General features: G+C 47.8%; 1 protein-coding gene and 1 long non-coding RNA gene across 3 annotated transcripts; one reads left to right on the forward strand and one right to left on the reverse strand.

Moving 5' to 3' along the window:
• Positions 1-5,194: 5,194 nt before the first annotated feature.
• On the reverse strand, positions 5,195-18,373 carry FOXL3 (forkhead box L3). Of its 2 annotated transcripts, none has more exons than XM_063343934.1 (4): positions 18,209-18,373; positions 9,144-9,272; positions 8,264-8,330; positions 5,195-7,911 (listed from the first exon to the last, which is right to left on the reverse strand). In XM_063343934.1, exons 2-4 carry the CDS (start codon positions 9,248-9,250, stop codon positions 7,432-7,434), a joined length of 654 nt encoding a protein of 217 aa, XP_063200004.1. In that variant the 5' UTR covers positions 9,251-9,272; positions 18,209-18,373; the 3' UTR covers positions 5,195-7,431. The 2 variants fall into 2 exon arrangements, with proteins under 2 accessions (XP_063200004.1, XP_063200003.1); XM_063343933.1 differs by having other exon boundaries at positions 8,264-8,432.
• Positions 16,318-20,846, forward strand: LOC134519567 (uncharacterized). The gene is made up of 3 exons (XR_010072256.1): positions 16,318-16,500; positions 16,687-16,811; positions 20,431-20,846. It is a non-coding gene; the product is annotated as an uncharacterized LOC134519567 (long non-coding RNA).
• Positions 20,847-21,488: the final 642 nt, after the last annotated feature.

Genomic DNA, 21,488 nt, shown 5'->3' on the forward strand with positions numbered 1-21,488 from the left:
TCCTCTTGACTTCAGGACCGGCACCTAAACCGGATTAAAGTGTTGCTGCTTGAATTTTAAAATGTTGTTTTCCATGACATGATTATGTGACCTACCTTTGTTTATTATAAATCTAATACCACAAGTTACAGTTCAATGAATTCACATTTTATTTGAAATTTTTGTCTGAAGTAGCCTAAAGCTCTTCCAGAAACAATTGCACAAAACCATATGAGAGCTGCTAATTTATAATCTGCAGCATCACAGCACAACTAGCTTTTCATTTGGTTAAAAGGAAATGGTTACTTAGAACAACAAAGCAAACCATGTGTCCAGAGTTTATATTAAATGCCCTTGGTATTTATTAGGGATACACAATGTATCATCTTGAAAATATTTATTTTCCTGTAATTTCAACAACAGCAAAACAAAATAGAAAGTAATTCAGTGTCATCCCTTTGCCAAACTGTAGCAGATCTCGGGACGGTTTCCTGTTGAAAGAAAATGTGAGATCCCAAGTCCGGGTATTAGCTCAGCGTAACTCATTTATTTGAGTGTGTACACCAGCCCCAGAAGAGAGGTGCTCTCAAAGAACACACAAACATCTTTGCACCAGGAATCTCACCCCGGATGCCAACATCTGGTTCTGCTGCGTTTGCTGTGTTCAGCCCTTGGGCTTTGGGGAACTTCTTCCCTATTTGGACACGTTTCCCATTGAATCCAGGAAGTATTTTGTCTGGCTGAAAGACAGAGCCAAAGAAACCTGTGGAAACAAGCTGCTATTTTGTCTCAAGAAGACACCAAATAACTGCTAGAAGGTATTTAATTTTCTCTGCGGTCCACATGGCCTTTAATCTGATTAATCTCTGGTCCTGGCAACAGAAGGTGAAGTTTTGGTCCCTTGAACCCAATGGCAAAGCTCCCATTCATTTCAAGAGAGTCAGGATTCAACCCATGGAGCCGGTCCCAGATGCTCCAACGCAGAACAATGTTATGGGCTGATTCGTACTGAAATGCCTCCCAGGGCTTGGTAATTGCTCATAGAGCCCTCAGCCTCGGAAAAGGATTAATCACAAAACGCAGCTCATTGCACCTGTTATTTTCCACATTCCATCCACTTTTATGGAAAGAGCTGGTTCTTTTCCCCACCCTCAGAGAAGCCATGCTGGAAGGAGAGGATGGCAGCCGGGGAGGCTGGCTGCAGTCAATATTAGCACAGCGTAACGCCTCCGGGCAAAGAGGGGAAGACGGGGAGCAATTTTGACGTAGGAATAAATATATGTGGCATGAAACCTCAAAAAGGATTTTCAGCTAGAGCAGATCTTGCTTGGGACAGATGGCTAATGGTCAGCGGAGCCTTTGGGCTCTAGAGGGAAGTTGATTCTATCCGAAATTTTTCCCGGACAAAAGAAAACGTGGCAGTGTTTCACCATTAGCAGCTATGGAAACTGCAGCTTCTGGGGGACAGTCAGAATCGTGCGCATGGGGCTGTAAGGCCGAGTGCTAGTGCTAGCAAAAGGTTTTAATGACCCAGGGAAAGAGTAGCATTGTTGTAGCTCTGCAAATTTCAGGATGTCTAATTTTTTTAACTAGAGCCACTGATATCAGTATGAAAGTTGAACAAACTTGCAAGCCTATTAAGTCTTCATCATGTCTTCAACAAAGACCTAATAGGGAGCCGCTTTTGTGCAGAACAATTATTTTTTGGAGCCGTAGCAACAAGAAAGCTGCGCTGAGCTGCGCCATCCAGGCTGACGAGTCAAAGAGCATTTTGGTACCTTATCTCCAACCTGCCCAGAGCAAGACAGGACAGTATGTGCCCAAGGTAAACGCTGATGATGGAGAACGACAGCTCAATCTTGAAGTGCAAAACTTTTTTCTGAAATACTCCAGCTGAACGACAACCCCCAAAAGATGAAAGGTTGTTCCCGTTGCTGCACGCTGCCGACCCCTGCTGTGAAGTGACAATGAACACACAGGGAAAGGCTCGTGACAAAAAGAGAGTTGGTGGGGCTCACTGCAACTTCTACTTTTCTTCTCTGATGGTACTCTGCAAGTGCTTATTTTCAGTTTCATAGTTATGGTGAGAAACATGGTGTGTTTTGATTCCTAATTTAGCCTGTTTATCCTGAGGGATTCCAGGATCTTCATTTGAAAGATAAATTCAAACCTTGTTTTTCCTTTGCAGCGCACATTCCATAACAAAAACATTGCATGCCATACTTCGTTACAGGGCTTGGAAGACCTTCATGACCATAAATTTAGGAACTTGTGGAACACAATGGACTTCAGGATGGAAACAAGCCAGTTGGCCTATCTGGTCAGGTCCATCCCTTCTGTTTGAATTAACAGCTGGATTTCACAGTGGGAGAAATCCGGCAGTTCTTTCTCAGGCAAAATTCTCACAGTTGGATTTGCCTCCAACCGTTGTAGCTAGGGTGGGAGGGAGCACAACTTACTTTGTTATTTTATGTTAGCTCTCTGGGTAAAAAAATTCCAGTGCAAGTTCCATAGGACTTGGACCTACCCTGGTCTTTAATTTCATGACCCTAAGTGCCATAAGAAAGACACTCCCAGTAAAACAGAGACAGAGGGTATGTACTAGGTTCTTTGTGCATTGCAGTGCATATGGTACCCACGTTCTGGAGAAAGCAATTAGAAGTTGGATGCCGAGGCAAAATGGAAAGGCGGGACCTTTTGTTGCTGTGAGAATGCTACCTAGGAGATGAGTTGCTGGCACCGTTTGGCAGACTGTGTGAGTAGAGGCGTTGGGTATAATACGTGGAGTTCAGTTTCACACGTGCTATTTCAATTCCAAAAGCAATTGTACCAAAGTTAATGGATTTGCAAGGATTTACACCCCCACAGCTGGGAGGAGAACACGCCCCGGAGGAGCCCGAGAGGGGAGAGGCCAGATGGAATGAGCAGCGCAGGATTTCCACCTCTTGGGTTTGGGATCTGAAGTGCTGATCACGGACAGGGATTTGTGTTAATGCTGCCAGAGGCGAAGATTAAGGACCTGATTGCTTAGGGGCATGTGGGCTAGGTTCCCACTTCCTACCGAGCTTGAGTGTGGTGGGACGCTGGGGAGATGTCGCCCTCGATGTATGCTACAGAGACTTGATACACAGCCCCAGGGGCCCAAGGACCCATTCACAGAGTCCCAACCAGCTCTCTACTACTAGAAGACGTGTAGCAGAGCTTTTTCCCCAAGGTTTGTCCCTCCGACCCCCTTCTCCTCCCGCTGTGTCCCCTCTATCAGTAGAGAGTGGAGAAGACACATAAGATTTGGACTGGAACAGGCAATTGCTACCCAAAAGGAAAACCCCCTGTGACCAGAAAATGGTGCAAAAATCTCGATTTTGCTTCAAGGGAGCATGCAGATTGCTCTGCAAGGCAGCAGGACCAACCTGCCGTGTGGTTGAGGAAGGTTCTGGCAGCCCAAGCAAAAAGATGGAGCACAAGAAAGCAAAGGGGTGGGCAGAGTCAGCTCCCCAGTGTGGGTTGACCTCCAAATGCTCCTTGAACGCAGCTTCTGTTTAGATGGGTAGTTAATGGGTCTCAAGTAATAAGATCTATCTGATTGGCAGAAAAACAGGGGAACTTGGCTTTACTGACAAAGAAAAGGTTTGTTTTCGTCTATCCTGATTCGCATTAACGCTCCCATAATGAGGAGGGGGTTCTGCTGAGGGAGGGTTCCCGTGGTGAGGTCAGCCACTGGCCTGCATCGGGTGTTATCAGAGGCAGAGCACCGTCTTGCTGTGCAAAACCCACTCCTGCGACACCAATGGCAAAACCCGAAGAAATTAAATCATTAGACGTAAAATCGCTGCAGAATAACCTGGCGTAGCTCCATCCAAATCTTTGCTTTATCACGGGAAGCCTTCCTTTAAAAGGATAAACAAACAAAGCACCCCAGGGTCCCTCGGTGAGGCCGGGTCTAGCTTCTCCCCAGAAAGAAACCTTTCATCTTTCCTTTGCAAAAGTATTTATGGCTCTAACAGGAGAGGACAAAAGGCTCGCTGTCCCCTGGCCGCTGGACGGGCCGCGTCAGGCCCCCGAGGACGCAACTCTTTTGGGGTTGGGAAACCCATGGCTGGTTCTGGGTGTCACCTCGCAGTCAGGAAGACCCTCGAGGTGAGGAATTGAGCCAAACACCAGTACCTTTTCTGGCTTCGGGTGCTGTGCACAGCCCGGTGTGGCGCCGGTGGGCGCAGAGCCCTGCCCTGCCTTCAGCTCAGCCTTCCACCCGGGACCAAACCAGCCACGTCGGGAGAACACTCACCTGCTTCACCACAGGGCAGAGAGGGTGCTCCTGTGAGATTCTCCTTTTTGCTTTCCTTACGGCTCTATGTGAGCGGCTGACAGGCTGTGATGGAGCTGAAGAAATAGCTCCTGACTCAAAGTGCAGGGATAAAAGGAAAAAAACACAGACTTTTTCCCCCCTTCCCTGAGAAAAGGTAATTTACGTAAATTTATCCACGACCAGCATACGGCAATAGCTCACAACTTTGTTAATGGAAACCTGGTGATCCATAACACTTGTGTGGGAGACATTTGCTCGGGGGTAATACAATATTAATGTTAATATCAATGATCGATCAGAGGATTTGCAAGAAAGGCATAAAGTATTTAATTATAATTACATTGGGAATGGCTTTGTAATGGCTACGACATTTGAATAAGGTCACGTCTAGCCCTCACCCCTGTTATGTTGTTCTATATTAAATGCCATTCACTTTAAGTGCTGGAAACCTTTCTGGAGTCGTCAGAATATAATATACTGGGTAAATTGAAATATGTCCCTTCATTTTTTGAAATATGATTGATATCCTTTGCAAAACAAATGTTAACACCTATTTGTACACAAATTTCTTTGATTATATGGTAGGAAAGCTCAAGTATGACAGTCTCTCCCAGCAGGCACTTTACTGTGAGCAAAGGACATGGCTATTTGTGAATATTAATTCCTCTCACTGAAAATGGTTTGGGATCTCTGCTGTAAATCCACCTGGGTGTATTTCTGCCTTTCCTAATACATTAATCCTATATCGCTTAGTAGCCATAACTGTATCTCCGCTGGTCTCGGCAGCCCGCCGTGGTCACCCGGGTAAGGGGTTCCTTAGGAGGAACTTTTGCTGTCACTGAGTTACCTTTTTGCTAACAGCATTAACGAAGAACACACAGTAAGAATCATATTCGCACATTTCACGGCAAAATATATATATATTTCAAATATACTGCAGATGGGGACAATAGCTATCAGCCTAACAGCAGCATTGCCATGTTTAAAACAATCACGAAAAGAATCCGCGTATAAAGCATGAATATATAAATGCAGGCAGGACGCTGGAGGGGCACACATCCCAACCCACCAGGGAGCGCATGCACACATCGAAGGACTAAATGAGGACATGCCCTTCCCACATCTATGTACTACCATAAATACTAAAGGAGCAAATTCTCGTCCCTCTTCAAATGAGAATCCCTCTGCCCAGTGACCCCAGAGGTTTTTCTGACGTCAATGTAAACAGCAGATGAATCAGGTCTAAAGAGCCAAATTTTGCTTTCAGATTGTCGCCCAGAGTAACCACGGATTCACAGAAAGCTCCCGTCTGACGGCAGAATCCGGTCACAAGAAATCATACCTTCAAAGTTTGGAAGACATGCAGCCATGTAACTGAGGGGATTTTCCATTTTTGTCTTTTCTGAAGAAGAAGCGCCGAGTTTTGCATGCTGTGGAAATGCCCGAAGATAGCAAGTTTTATAGTTTTCCAAAAAATGAGCATTTATTACCAATCAGTGTGAAATACCACTGATGGTAAATTTTAAGCATATGGCAGGAGTTTCAGCATCGTGACAACATACATCATGCAGTTTTACAACATATAAGTGCAGTGATATTGCTCCCTTTCTCAATAACATTATATAAGAATATATAGTATAAATGTACAGTATATATTAGACACAACGTAAAATAACTTAGTGAAATGTCAAAGCTTCTGCATAAAAATTCAAGTCATGCCTGAGCAATACCTCTAGCACAATTTTGCTTAGTCTTATCTCGTATACCTTCATTTACCTTTAGTTCATGTTGCAAAGATAATTTTATCTCTCTGTATATAATTGCTTAAAACCACCAGGATCCTTGTCTGTCTTCCTTTCATCCGCACGAGGCGAAGATTGTAGCTGCCAAGCCGAACCCAAGGCTTTGCGGAGTCTTTTCTAATGCTGCCGTTAGGTGCTGGGAAGCAATTCATCCTGAACGAGTTGTGTAAAAGCAAGTTCTTAAATGCTGGTTACAGTTCATCATTGTCCGTCAGGTTCCGTTCTGGAATACCACGGAAATGGTGACGAAATGAAAAGGCTTTCTACAGAAACGGGGCTCATGGTGTAACATCGCTGCCTGGAAATGATAAACCTCAGCAGCTTTGCTGCAATCGTATCAAGTATCACTTTGGTAAGTGCTTGCAAGAAGGATCAGTAAAGATCTATTGAACAGGAACATACAACTTGTCTCAAAGCCGGGAGCTGGAATTTTAGCTTTGGCCAACACTGGATCCAGCTTCCTGCAAAGCCCGGTCTGCCCTCACGCTTGCTGAACGAAACACGTTCAGGGGCTTCCCTGCAGCATCTCAGGGAGCTTTACGGTAGCACAAGGGGAGAAGTTGGGGGTGTTTGTGTAAAGCCAAGGCAGGAGAAGCCCTACGCCTCTGTCACGTTTCCCACCCAAGTCTCCCCGAGTTCAGCAGCCCTGCAATTAGCTTTCTTGGCGTTATTTTGAGTACGGCTTCACTTCAACAGTTTAAACAACTCTGCCCCGAATAGCAACAAAAATATACTTTAAACACTTATTAACAACTATGTTTTCTAATTAATGATGAATTAAAGCTGCAAAACTGTTTGAAATATGATGTTAAAATAAAAAATAAGGGAAGACAGTGATTTTCTGTGATTCCTTTTAAGAAAACAAAGCCCCCCCCCCCCCTTACATTCTCAGCCAGTGTAAATCGACAGAATTACACTGCTTTAGATCAGCTTAAGTTCTGACCTATATACTTCAGCGGAATTAATCCTAATTTCCACCAGTGAAAGTGGAATCAAATTCACTTTGTCTTTAACAAAGCAAGGGGTGATAAGTAAGTCTCTTTTCTGTCGGATTCTGCTTGAGAGAGGAAATTTCTTGTGGTGTTAAACGATGTCCACGACAGTTCAGCAAACAGAGCTAGAATTTCATGAAGTTCAGCGTAGTGAAAACCGATATTGGTAACTGTTATTTACGCTTCAATCTTGGCACAGTTCTTTGGGTACCGGCAGGGAACGAGCCGGAGAGTGGGTAACCCCTTCCGGGGGCTGCGTGGGGAGGAAGGGGGGAGGCAGGCGGCTGGTGTCGGTGGCGTGAGGCTGCTGAACACGCTGCGACTCGGGCTTCGGCACCACCACCAAATACCATCACATTGTCCAGAACTGGAGATTAATTTGCTGAGCCTCCAGTAGGTGATATTTATTTTCTTGCACATTATACTGAGATCTCAGGACAGGCAAAGGGTCGGGGGCTGAAAGGATGTAATCGATGCTGAATTTGATTTCGGAATCCGATTTTGCTAAGGAGGAATTGCTCAGGCTCTGCCTGGGGGTCACGCTGCTCGGAGCAAACCCACGAGGCTCCAGTAGTCTCGGGCCCGACTCGATTCTTTCGTGTTTACTTTCAGAAGAGGAAATGTTCAAAGCAGAGTCCACAGAAGGCAGATCGGGGGATGAAGGACTTTTCCCTCTGCTTGGTCTCTGCTCCTTATGTTCCCTTTTCACGTTCCTCCTCCTCCGCCTTCGCCTGTAATTCCCATTTTCAAAGAGATCCAGCATGGATTCGCATCCCGTCGCAAAGCTCCAGTAGTTTCCTTTCCCCTTCTCATTCCCTTCTGTTCTGGGAACCTGCATTTATTTAAAGGCAGTTCAGTATTTGTATGTGTTACAGATGCTGCTGCTTCACATCTGCATTCATTTACATTCAGGAATGGTGTAAACACATATGACAAGACTTTTAAGCCTATTCTCTTTCATTATACGAATAGGATGTAAACTCCATCCTCTTCGATTTGCTATCTATTAGCACGCATCACACAAGGAGACACTCTTTATCTCTGTAATTGACAACTCAGAGAGATTTTAAGTGATTCCCAGCTCAGCTGTTTGTTTCCCTTCTTTCCTGGTGATGACATTATTCCTGCATACATTTTTTTAGCCATGCACAGTCTGTATGTAAATATACAGTTACTGATCTTACCTTTACAAAACAACTGTTAAGCGATAAGTTATGTCGGATGGAGTTCTGCCAGGCTCTTTGATTTGATCTGTAGTAAGGAAATTTCTTCATTATAAAGTCATAAATGCCAGAGAGGGTGACTTTATTTGAAGGACTTTGCTGGATGGCCATTGCAATTAAGGCAATGTAGCTGAAAAAAGGAAAACTTGCTGTTACACCGCCGCTTTACTCACATACTCGGTTTTTAGGACCACATGGGTACACGTGTGCCTGTACCCTGCTTCCGAAAGTTCTGCCGGTGGATCTGTGCCCTGACCCGAGACGTCCCAGGGACAACCCCGAGCCCCGGGGCCCCTCGGGGGCATTAGGTCCAGGCAAAGGAGCCCCGACCCGGCTGCTTGTCCCGGCAGAGGGCTTAGATCCAGGGTTACAGAACCGTCACCCACCTCTCGAACCCCACCAGGAAAGTTTCCCTGAGCTGGAAGGCTGCAGTGAGACAGACCAGGGTCAGAGGCGCTGTCACTGTCACTGCCTGCTCGTGGAGAGGACCTTAGTTGCCCCTGAGAACACCTACACCGCACGTCTCCCACCACCCCGGGACCGTCTGCATCCCCTTCGCCCATCGGCACGCTGCACATTTAATTCCACGTCTCCCGGGGCTCCTGGAGGTCGGAGGAGACCATCTGAGACCTGGTGGCTCAACAGCACGCCAGAGTTGCTGTGACCCCGCACGGGAGGGAACAAATCCCAAACTCTTCAAACGATCGGGGGGGGGGGGACCTGCCCGCCGCGGTGGGCACACCTGGGAGAGGTGCCCCGCTCCCCGAGAGCTGTCATCCCGCCAGCCCAGAGCTCTGCCGCCTCCCCAGGGATGGGGGGACTTGGAAAAACTTCATCTTACCTGTACGCCGGTCTGGTGAATTTTTTCTCTTCGTCAGAACTACAGGTAGGATAATCGTCCCCATCGTAATTGAAGCAGTTATAGGGGTACTGCGTGTTGTCAAACATCGTCCTGCTCCTTGCTCAGCTCCTGTGGAGTGAGAGAGAGATGGAGTGATGTTCCTCAGCGCTTGGACTCCCTCCTCCCTTCTTCCCTCCCCTCTGTCTGTCTCGATCCTCTCTGCCCCCTCCTCACGCTCCCTCTCCTCCCCGCACACCCTCGCCGTGATGGGGTGGGGACTGGTTTTGCAATTCTCGCATCCCAGACAGCCCGTCTGTTAGGATATTATTTTTTCTTTGGGGGGGGAGGGGGGTGTTGGTGGTGTTATTGTTGTTATTCCTCTTGGCTCGGACGGGGTGGGGGAGCCGGGGACGGAGGGAGGAGGAGAACTGGGGGTGAAGCCGTGGAGCGGGGTGTGCGCCGCCGGTAGCCGCGCTGCCTCGCTGGGTGGTCCGGGCTGGAGAGGGGCCAACGCTTCCCCCGCCACATCCACAACGTGACAAAAGCAAACAGCGTGATGTTAATAAATCATGCGGCAAGGTCTCTGCTTGGAAATTAAACTTCGAGAACAGAGCGCGGCTCCCCCCAGCCCCCGAGTCCTCCCCCTTCTTATTTTTCTCTCCCCAGCGAAGCCGGGTGGCTTTCTTATTTATTTATTTTTAGAAACCCGACGTACAATAAACAGACGTTCCAGGCAGTAATGCACGCTTGTCCTGATCTGCAATCTATAATACGGTATAATAGACATAAATTATATTTCCATGACTAAAGGAAAATGTGTACGTTCAAAGAAAGTAGAACAGAGGGATATGAGGGACTACTGTCAAGCAGGAAAGTAAAAGGAAAATAGCTGTAGGCAGGAGAGCTGCCTGTGTGGGCTTTGATCTGAAGGATGAATTAGACTAATAGCCCTGTGTGTTGGCATCCAATACTGTAACAATTTAATAGTTTTTCAATGCTTTGGAGTGTTTTCCAACAAGTGATGCAAACCAAAGGCATCGCGCGCCATTTCAGGGGGGACTAAAAAGGTGTATGCCACATGATAATTAAATTATTTGAAGACAGCTCTGTCCTGGGAGCTAGCCCCAGGAGGAAACGGGTATTGGAGAAGAGAAAGCAAATTGGTGTGCAGGGAGATACCTGCACGGAAACACAAAAGCAGAACCACTAGCAGCGCAACTTCTGTTTTCTACAGCATCTTTCATACAAAGCGTGTCCCCAAACCCCTTTTGGAGTTAAAGGATACAATTAGGGGAAAATTCCTCCGAGTGATAAAGAGCCCTTTAAAGTGACGCTTAAGTGGCTCCTAGAGTTTTGACAAAGATGGACATTTGGAAGCTTTTTCGGTGGAATATAGCAATACATTATAGCAGGGAGCAGGGGGAAATACGTGGCACAAAACAAAAAATAGATACAAGAGGTGTTTTCTTGGGAATATGGAGCCAGAGCAGACACCCAAAATAAAACATCGTCTCCGCTCTAAAATCCATCAGTAGGCACGTGCGTGAGGCACCCACGGCAGAGGAGGTCTTAACGGGAAGGGTCGGCTACTGCTGCCTACGGCGTTACCAGGGCTTTAGTATTGAGGGAGACAGAGCAGGATCCGTGGCGGAGAGCGAAATAGATAATGCCTGATCTTCACTCACGCTCTGTCCAGCTGCACCGAGGAAGTTAAAAGTAAAGACAAAGCTGGGCCACAGACTTGGGAAGATTTTTCCCTCGCTAAAACCCACGATCCTTGAGACACGAGTAAAGGTCCACTTTGATTTTTAGCCGCGGTTCCTCTCTTTGGAGGTGTTTTACCTCACTGAAATTGCGGTAATTCAAAGAGTCTTCCTTCTGATTTATAACAATTTTTAAAAAGCAGAAGTGGGTTAGTGGACTCAGACTTTACACAATCTGTTCGTGCCTTTTTTACGGTTCTTCATACTCTATGAAAATTGCCTTGCTAAGGAAGGCAGACAATAGACTTTGACCAAAATCTTTACATATTTACTGACAGTATATAATAGGTAAAGTTTTCTGTAACGGGAATTAGAGCAGATGATTGTAGCGGCATAGTTTTGGCAAGGTGATTTCCCTCAGTTCCTGTATTTTCCTGCAGCGGGGAGTGCAATCAGCTCGCCCGTGTCCAGCACGTGTGTTCGGGCTGGTGGCCAGCTCTGCTCTCTGTGCTCGTGGCCGCTCTCTTCCGCGCCCGTTTCCGTGGAAAGCGACACTTAGATTCAATTCCCGCCTCAGCGGCTGGTTTGTGAGACTAAACCCAGCAAGAGGAGGTGGGTCATGACAACCAGCGCGGCTGTCCTTGAGCAAAACCTCAGGGGCGAGCGGGACCATGGGTGGGAGCAGGGGCGGCTTGGCATGACGCATAGGAAACGCCTGCCACTGCCACTTGTGTCACACGTAATCTGTGCATAAATATTATTATTTCCTGATAGCCAGCAGTGGGCTGGAGGATTTAGTTTCCGGCTCTGTAAATATCACTAAAATAAATATCACCTGCTAGAAATTCATACAGACCATAAGGAGAACGCAGGCCAGTTTTGAGTCCTACAGGATCAGAAACAAATGATATATTGTCTCTCGTAAACTCGCTTCTGAAATCCAGATATGCAAAACTAGCAGGTATTTTTTAAAGCCTGCACACTGATATTTTATCCCCAAGTGAATGTTTATGGTCCAATTATAATCCTTGAAAATAATATTCATAAAGCAAAGCTAACATGCTCTTACACGTACCGTGGTGGAGCCAGCAGGTGCCACGCTTACGGTGGCAAAACATGGTGTACAATAGCTTTTTCCCAGCATCTGTGCAGCCGTTATAGTTTAACTAGAGTAACTATAACTCATCCCTGTCATTACCATAAAAGCATAATTTTGCCAGGCTAGTGTTTTCTTACGTTGTATATTTTCAGAACACAGAGTTGTAAACCATTTCATTTGAGATTGTAAATAGGCCATAAAAATGCTGTGAAAGATTTGCCTACTTTTTTAACATTGATATTAAAAAGTTATTTGCAATTTTTGTAATTATGACACAGATTATGAAAATTGTGCATGAAATTCAGACCAGCCATAAATCCAGACAGGGCTGAGTGACTCATTGTTACAGTTCCTCAGAACAATGGCGGGTACCTCGGTGTGTGGGACTGCACGCTGACGTCCCCGTCCTCTCACTGGTGTTTCCCAGCAGCACGGCTTCTCCTGCTCTCCCACTGACTTGGGAGCCAGAGCTGGTTGCAGTTTAGGACTTTATCCCAAAACTTTTACATTTATCATAGAACAGTTTGGGTTGTAGGGGACCTTGTAAAGATCATGCAGTCCAAATTCTGTCCCTTGCCCTGGGCAGGGACACCTCCCACCAGCCCAGGTCGCTTAATGCCTCATCCAACCTGGCCTTGAACACCTCCAGGGATGGGGCAGCCACAGTTTCACAGCAACGTGTTCCAGTGTCGCGCTACCCTCATCATAAAGAACTTCTTCCTTGTATTCAATCTAAACCTGCCCTCCTTCAGTCTGAATCAGCGGAAACAAGCGGTGACCTTCAGCAGGCTTTGGGTCACTCAACAGTAGTCTATACCGCCAGTAAACGACTTTATTTTTAGTACAAGATCTGTAGCTTTGGCAAACAAAGAAGAAGGTGGGGAAATCAAGGTGGTGGCAATCACTCTCCCAGTTGCTCTGGTATGAGAGAAGGAGAAGGAGAGTTCCCCAGACCTGGCTGGGTGCTTGGCTGCGATGGCACCTGATACCCGTATAAGAGACCTTCTGACATTCGACTCAGGGACCCTCATTTCTATGAAAGCGATGAGTCTTGCTACACTCTCCACCTCCATTTCATCCGAAATTGCTCTCTGCTTCACCCATGGCCACCCGTTGAATTGCTTTCCCTTCCGCTTTTCTTATGTGTTCATACATAGAACTTCACAGAAATACAATTTGCACCACAATTTGTGGTTTTCTGCTGCAGCTTAGTGAGAATTGTTTATAGTTCCTAGCAAGGGGGTTGTTTGGAGAGGCATTCCTCATCTGCATGCCTTCTAGCTGCAGTAGTGTAGAACTCATGCATAAAACACAGAACGGGTTTGTACCGAAACAGGAACGTGAATAAGAAACCTTCAATAACAATTCATCACATTAGAGGTGGTAATAAGAGAGCAACTACAGAAACTAGCTCAGATATATTATCCCTGCCCTAGCAAGATACGGAGATTCACAAGGCATATGTGAAAATCCATGTCTAGAGATGCTCGGTGTGTTTTGGTAGTGATAAATGGGAAAAGAAAGGTTTTCAGGGTGAAAAGCCATTTCTCCTACCTCCTCCTGGGACATGACTATCGGCCAAAAAAATGGTTTTGTCAGAAATTCCAGGCGGCCAAGCTGAGGGCTTTCCACACTCCTGTGAAGCCCTAGGGCCGTTTGAGGGTTGACTGTGAGTAATATCACACGACTCAGCACTACGATATATTATTTCTCCTTTGCTCCCATGGGGTCGTGGCTTCAAAGACAGTGGAGGGAGAACACGGGCAGGTCTCTAGCTTTTAGACATTTATTAAGCAAAATTCTTGGTTTTTTTTTTTTACTCATTTTTCTACTTAAAACTAAAAATGCTGGAAAGACAATTAAAAAGCTTTGCAAAGAATTAAAAAAAAAATAAATCAGTTTAGGTTGGACAAAAAGGATTTCCAAAATTTTGCACTCTGTCCTTGGTTTGCCCAGCACCTTTCTGCAGGCGGGACGCCGGCAGGTAAAAAGCCACATCCCAGTTTCTCTGTTTGGCACAGATGCATGGGGCGGAGGTTCAGAGTTTGCCTGCTCGTGATTCGGTATTTTTCTCCTTCTCAGTGGCACAAAATTAAATCCTCCTCTTTGACTTCGCGAACAGATGGGATGAAACACAGCAGGGATGCACAAGGTTGCACAGGAGACCTGGCCTTTGTGTTGGTGGGATTGTTCCTCCCCCAGCTGTGAAAGTGTCCGGAATCACTGATCCGCGAGGCTTTTGGAGACAAGTAGGAAGAGCCAGAGGGTTTGAAGAGGGGATAAATCGAGACGTGATGTCTGTTCTTTGCCACATAGTGGCACCCCTTGGACCAGCACAACAACCGTGCCTTGACTCAGTCCACACTTGTTTACCAAAATCGGCCATTATCCTGGCACAGCTGCCGTACCTCATCCATCTTTGGTCATTTCTCATTTCAGCTATGTACAAAATCATTTGGCTATAGGCCTCACTTCATACATTGTTTGAATTCTGCACCAGACACAGCTAATAGCTCAGGCCAGGAAACTTGTTCCAGATGTTAATTAACTCCCTCTGCATTAACTGGAATCACACAATTAAGGCCTGATTATTTATAAAACCATTTTGTCGAGAGAATTAAGAGAATGAACACAAACATCCTGGCTCACACTTTCACACAAATGCCCATGTGCTGTTAAATTGTGGAAACTGGCAGGAGTTGTCCCACACATTTATTTTCAGCCATCATAATTATTCCAGAGGAGAAAGGACAACAGTCAGCCAGGCGTGGAGGAGCAGCGCCGAAGGAGAGAAGCGAACTCCCAGCTGAGCTAAGGTCTACCATTGTGGCACCAACAGGCCTCAGAGACGCCTATCAAATATCCCACAGGCAACGTGGCTCTCCTACCGCCGTAAATCCAAACGACGGAGCGGCCTCATTTTACCCAGTCCCAAACTGCAGTATTTAGGAGTTTGGTAGCTACGCGGGGGCTGGAGGACCTGGCTGGTGTCTGTGGTGCTGTGTCTGCTCTCTAACCACACGTGTCTCGGTTTAAGGGACTTTTGGGGGGGGTCACACAAGCACTCGACAGATGCACGGCCCAGCAAATCCAAACCTGTCTCTCCCGTCTGCCTCGCACACAGCTCACAGTCAGCGAGTCGAGGACTTTTTACTATCTGATATGGCAAAATGGACAATTGCAAGGCAAGCAAATACAACGTGCAAGCAAGCTTTGCCCGGGCTGACCCCACACAAGTGGTCCCGTAAGGGCAAAGGGGATCACCCCATGGCGATGCAGGTCACTGGCTCCTTGGTGGACGAGGGGGTGGGCTCCGAGCTGCAGGAGCACACGCACAGCTTGTCTATGCCAACGGCGTCTCCAGCCACCAGCGACGGTCACCGTTAGAAGCCGTGACACCTCCAGGGACTGCGTGAATGCAGGACCCACAGCGGTGGGCGCAGGCAGGCTGAGCAGCTGAGGGCTCGCTCTGTGGTACGAAGATTGGTGCACCCTGAGCACCACAAATCCTGCGCCTCGGGGGAGCGGAGGGATAGGGAGAGGCAGCACTGTTATGTTTTGCTGATTTTATTTTCATTTGAAAGTAATAATTCATTCCAGTTCACTTACTCATAACTCACCCACGCAGAAGTTTTCTGGGAGCTGCATGAACAATCTCAAAACAGCGCGGATCAAACGGGCAGGACAACTGGGAACTGGGCTCTAAGTGAAGTGAGGAAGAGGATGGTAGGCAGGGACCCCCTGCTCCTCCCCAACCGAGCTGCAGGATTGGTCTCTGCAGGTCCTCCATCTACTGCTTTCCTTTCTGATTTCTCCATAAGGTGCAACTTGTGGCTGCGTTAACCTCCTAGGATATTCCAGCTTTCCGCAACACCCACCTTTAAAACAGGATCGCGCTTTGTAAGACGTTTCCTGCCTCTTAGTTACCAAATGGTAATAATATTTCGCCATTACCAGTATGATTTCGTTTTCCCACAACGCCCCGCTCCTAACTCATAGATCTGACTTGATGTATTTCTCCCAGTAAGCGAGTTCTATTGTCGAGGCTTTTTGTCATTCTGAAAAAAAATGTCATATTTTGATAACGCCGGTTAAACTACTTGACTTCATTCCAGGATAAACGCTTGATGGTTAATGTGTCAGGGACATCTGATGACATTTTCCTCAATGCCAGACGTAAGCCTTCTTCTCTTCCTCTGAATTAGAATAATCATTCACAGCTCATCATTTATCATCCTTCAAGTATTTGGCTATCTATCACATGAAAGCAACTCAGCAGAGGAGGGTCAGCTAACGTCGTATTTTGAGATTTCTGAGCAAACTCCCTTCTTGCTTTTCCATCCTTTTCATCTCGGGAGAGGCTTCCCGACGCACGCAGCAGAGTCTGAAGGGGAATTAGCTTTGATCTCTGCCACCTGAAGCGCAGGCTCACCATTAGCAGTTTCAGGTGGACGTGTCTGTAGTGTAATGCAGGTCCCCGGTTCCGCTGTCTTTAGGAAGGCTGGGAGCTTCGCTGCGTCTCTGTTTGTGGAGCCCTGTTTTCTGTTTGAACTGGGTAAGTGTGATAAAGAGAACCTATATAAAAATATAAACCAGCTTTTTCTCTGCTTCCTCCCATTAAGTTTTGACCTCGGATTATTTTCTTCACCAGCGTTGCTGTTTGAAATGTCTTTGGGGTGTCTTTTAAAGTGTCTAAAGCCAAATTGTAGTGCTAAAAGTTTCTCTCTTTCCTCATGCTCAGCGTGTAGCTGCTCTCCTTCAGACAGCGGAATTTAGCACAGTGAAACCTTTCGGAAACTGAGGATTTTAATGGAAGTTCAGCTTCTTCCCGCTTGTCTGGTGCACGGTGCTTTCAGATTGATATAGGTGAGTTTTCAGTAAGCTGCATATTTTGATTAAGGGTTAAGATTTCTGTATTTGAGAGCCGAAGCCCGTGTATTTACCGTCTAAGCTATTTCTGCAGCAGCCCGTCAGGCTGTGTGCGGGCACAGGGGTGGTTCCTTACAGGCGCACCTCGGTTGATGAGTATTCGTGAGAGCAGTTTATTTTTCTTTAGTATATTCCTTATTTACTGAGTTGTTCGTTAATTCCTATGAATAATTCTCAGGACTTTAGAATTTAGAAATATGGGTCCTAATTCTTGAGCTCTGGGTAAACACTTTTGGGGAAATAAGAGAAGATGACTTACACGTACGTAACGGCTGGTGTGAATTTCTAGGCAAACAGCAATCTATGAAACTCGAAGGATTGAGGGACTCTGGTTTTGGCCGTGTGCTCAAAAGCTAACAAATAGGATCTCGGATGTCACAGGGGAGCAAAGTCAGCGCTTTTACCATGCAAAAGATATTCCTAAATCCGACTGTCTATGTGCCCATCTGCTCCGACAGTGGTGAACAGTCCCCAAAGTGCACACAGCACAACCCCTCTCCTCGGAGCCGCAGCCCAGCCGCGCGGTGAAAATGGTGTTATATGGGGTATTTTGCGGCGTGAAGCTTCGCGGGGAGCAGGGCTGGGCTGGTGCCCGCACCCCCGTCCCCAGCCAGGACTGCAAGGCCACCCCAGCAGCCAACCTCCTCCTCGTGAAACGGAGCCACCAGCAAAGGGCCCGGGTCAGTCGGCAGCTGCTGGGGTGACGGGAGGAGGAGGAGGAGTGTGGGTGGTGACAAAGGCAGTGATGTGACCCCGGAAACAACAAGGGATGCATCTATATTTAACTGCGGATCCTGCTGTTAACGACAGTCTCGAGTAGGAGCCTCAGTGTTACCATCTGTAGACTGGCCCGTGGAGGGGCGGTCAGTGGGTGGAGGTGAGACGCAGGGATCATTTCAACTCTTCTTCCTTTATAGCTGCCTTGGAGTCTTGGCAAATTGGGGTATTTTTGCTTTTTGTTCCTTCAATATCCAAAAAAAGATAAGCGCAATCACAAAAAGGAATTTTAAATTCTCTGAGACTACCACGGCGTGTGCTGACCCTCCAAATCACGTACTGCTACTGCCCTACACACAGCATCGATCTGAAAGGAAGCGACAATACGAGGCAGTCCTGGGTATTTTGCTTCATGTCCCCAGCGTTAACCCAGCCGAGCAACACCCGGCACGTGCCAGAATGAGCCGCAGAAGCAGCCCCGGGTGCGAGCCGCCTTTTCCAGCGCGGTGTGCGACTGCAGGACAGCAGGCACAGCGCTTTACTGGCTTAGCCGGGCCCGGTGGCTCCTGCTCGGGTTTATTCAGCATAATTGGGAAAGGCTTGGAGCAGCCTCTTACCTGCCATCGCGCCCTGCGCTGCCGAAGGCGATTCGTACTGCAGATGCAGCCTACGAACAGAAACAACCTCTCAAATGGCTGAGGTGTGGAGAGATGCGTCGGTATTGACAAAGGACGTTGGGGTGGAAGTAGGATTTCTAGGAAGCAGGATGCGAAGCAGCCGAATTATCCCTTAAAATAAGCAGGGAATCCTGTTCTGGCACAGGCTGCGGAGATGTCTGCTGGCAGCCGAGGAAACTGGAGCATGGGAGTTTTGTGGGTCATACAATGTGCTTTGGAATTATTCTGCAGTAACTGAGCTTGGGCAGAGAACACTTCTTTCCGTTCGTTTTATTTAATAAGTTAAAATCGGACACCGGGATGAGAGGATCATGGAAGGGCTGTCTGAACCATGAACTCTTATTTGCATTTTGAAGCAGAACGCAATAGAAATCTTGGATCCAAATATCTCTAAATTTGGAGCATGCAGAATTCATCTCAGCCTTTTTGTGGTTAAGGGTCTCTGCATCCCTTGCTAGCTTTTGTGGGGAAAACTTCTAAAAAAAGGCATCGCAGCGATTTATGTTTGTTTGATACGGGGTTGAACAGCATCAAGTAGAGAGCCAGAGATGTATTTAGATCCATTCCCCTGGAATATGGGTGGGGATGGACATGTTCTTGATTAAAACTTGGAGTTTAGGAGATTGTTTCCCAAGGTTATTTTTGGTTGCTGGAGTCTGGGTCTGGAGCTTGTCGCCTGGCTCCAACCCCGATGCATTCGTATCTGATTTGGGCAATTTAGAGCTTAATCTTTATTTGGAAGTCAAGGAGAGCAACCATTCACAGATTTCAAGGGATGTCCCCAGTTTTCCTTAGGACAGGGTAAAACTGAGCAATCCCAGTCCTACAAATGCATCCGTCTCGCAGCTCGTCGATGTATTTTGTGACCAGATGAGGGGTGGGTAGGGAAACCTCTGAGTGTCCTTGGGGCGTCTAAGGGAAGGACAACACCTTCGCGTAAGAGTACCCCTCTGAAAAGCCTTCTCATCCCGTCACCTGGCGCTGGCGTCGGCTCTCCCGTGCAAAGGTGCTCGATGGCATGAGCTGTGCCGTGACGGGAGAAGTGATGGGGGGGAAACGGTGACATGTTGGAACAGGAACGAGGGCTCACGGGGACGGATCCGGCAGCTTCACAAGAAGCAGCTCCTGCTGGCCTCCATCTGCAACGGGAAAGGCAATCCACAGGTCCTGCAGAAGGCGAGATGTGACATTTATGAAGGATTAGCCGTTCAAGGGTTATTTCACATGAAATCATTGTAAGACCTGTGTTACACGAGGTTATCAACAGCAATTTGACTTCAAGTTGTGCTATCAAAGTGCATTCAGAAACTGGCAGTGTTGCGATGCGGGAGCAGGTTGTCACCACGGTAATGTCCCCTGAACGGGTTTGGCTGTATCCCAGCCCACGGCATCGGGATGCTGCCGGTGGAGCACCGGGATCTGGCAGGACACGGGGACCTGGCGGGGAAGCACCGCTGCGGCAGTGCCACTGCCCTCTGCCTCCCTGCCAGCTCTGTCACCCGCGCTTGTCGGGGGGACCCCAACAGCCTCATCCAAGTGTGAGTAAGGGGAGAGCACCGGGCATGGCGGGGAGAGCAGGAGTGGGGGCTCCCGCGCCGTATATTCCTTCAGGGTCAGCTGCTGTTCACTGCTCGGGGTCAAACCCCCCTTAATCCCTTGGAGGGAAAGACCCCCGACGCTGCCTGCTTGGTTTCATTACGCCCTAAACCATTAGAGAGACCATTTCCAAGCACAGCTGCCTCAAAAACTTCACGGTCCATATTCACGCCTTTTCTCCCCCGGAGAGCCAAGCGGCAAGGACTTTTTGTGCAAAACACATTTAAAGACTTAACTCGGCTTCTGTGCTGCGCTCCCCGGGGAGAGGAGGAGGGTCAAGGTCCTGCAAAGGTGAGCGTGATGCTAAAAGTCATTAAACTGCAAAATGGGGGCGGCCCTCACTGTTCTGGCCCTGTAGGTTGTACATTTTCTTCCTACTTGCCCAACCTCTTGCCGTTGGGCTGGTCGCATTAGAAATAACGCGGAGACGTTGTCTATGTGCAGGTATTTGTACATCAGCCAGTTTCTTGCCTCAGTCTCTAGGCTTATTTCAAACAATTTTGTAGTAGTCCAGGATTTTTACTTCATTAATTTCATTAATGATTTATTTATTATCCGATGGGAAGGCTGAGCCTGGACTCATCTCTTGCCAGATGCCTGAGACATCACGTGGACCTGCGCTTTGGAGGCAGAAATCGGTGGCTCTGCCAAGCTCCTCCGCTCCCTGAGTCATCCCCTGCCACTGGCAGCAGCGTCCCAGTGCTCCCCCAGCTGCGCAGCACCCGACGGCCATCGGCTGGTAACGCAACAAGTCAATAAGAGAATTATTTTCCCACTCTCCCACTAGATGCCCGCCTTTCTAGCAAAGTGGTCCACAGACTGGGAATGGATTTTTTCCTCTTTGAAAGATAAACATTCTCCAGCTGTCACGGTGTTTAAGAGCGGGGTTTGCTTCATGGCTGACCAGCGCTAGCTAAGATTTCATGAATCACTACGTACCCTGGCAAAAACATTCACCCTCCTCTGAACAGTGCATCGATTAATACAGTAGTATGTGCTAATAACCTAATGAGAAACTGATTAATGGTTTGATCAGTCAGTTGTCACAAAGCAAGCCAGGAAATATTTGCCCGGCTGAATAAGAGGTCGCTCTCAAGCTTAATGTCAATTTAGTAAGAGCCCACGTGCAACCGCTGGCTCCAGGTGGTGGTCTGCCCGGCTACAGCCCTGCGTGATGGCAGTCGGCTTTCATGCAGAGAGGGGGAGGATATGCGTTTAAAAAAAAAAAAAAAAAAAATAAATATGTAAGCAGAAGAAATGAGAGAGGTCTGCATACATCGTACCGTGGAAAGGCTGATTGCCGCTGACCCCGATAACAACGGCTCGAAGGAAGAGCCTGGTGCCAAGGGGTGGGAAGCGTCGACCTCTCGGGTTACGGCTCTGGAAGGCTTCCCCCCCCCCCGGGACACGCAGCCCCTCGCTTTGGGCACCTCCACAGCAGTTCGCCCAGAGCCAGGGAAATCTTGCCCACAGCGCGGGTTCCTGCGGAGCCCCCGGCCGCGGCGAGGGGGCGGGGGGGAGGCGGGAGCGTTTCCCGCGGGGCGGGAGCAGAACGGCCTCGGCCGCGCCGTGCCCCGGGCTGGGAGCTGGCGATGCCGCCGCCGCCCTCTAGATGGCGCGCTCT

The sequence above is a fragment of the Chroicocephalus ridibundus genome, chromosome 8 (genome assembly GCF_963924245.1).
Source record: "Chroicocephalus ridibundus chromosome 8, bChrRid1.1, whole genome shotgun sequence".
Taxonomy (NCBI): Eukaryota; Metazoa; Chordata; class Aves; order Charadriiformes; family Laridae; genus Chroicocephalus; species Chroicocephalus ridibundus.

What these genes read in the sequence shown, in the direction of transcription:
- FOXL3 (XM_063343933.1), bottom strand. Translation starts at nt 9,250, where the DNA reads ATGTTTGACAACACGCAGTACCCCTATAACTGCTTCAATTACGATGGG. An exon ending in TTCACCAGACCGGCGTACAG is followed by an intron (nt 8,433 to 9,143) that starts GTAAGATGAAGT and finishes TCCTTTTTTCAG; the next exon opens with CTACATTGCCTTAATTGCAA. An exon ending in TTAACAGTTGTTTTGTAAAG is followed by an intron (nt 7,912 to 8,263) that starts GTAAGATCAGTA and finishes AAATAAATGCAG; the next exon opens with GTTCCCAGAACAGAAGGGAA.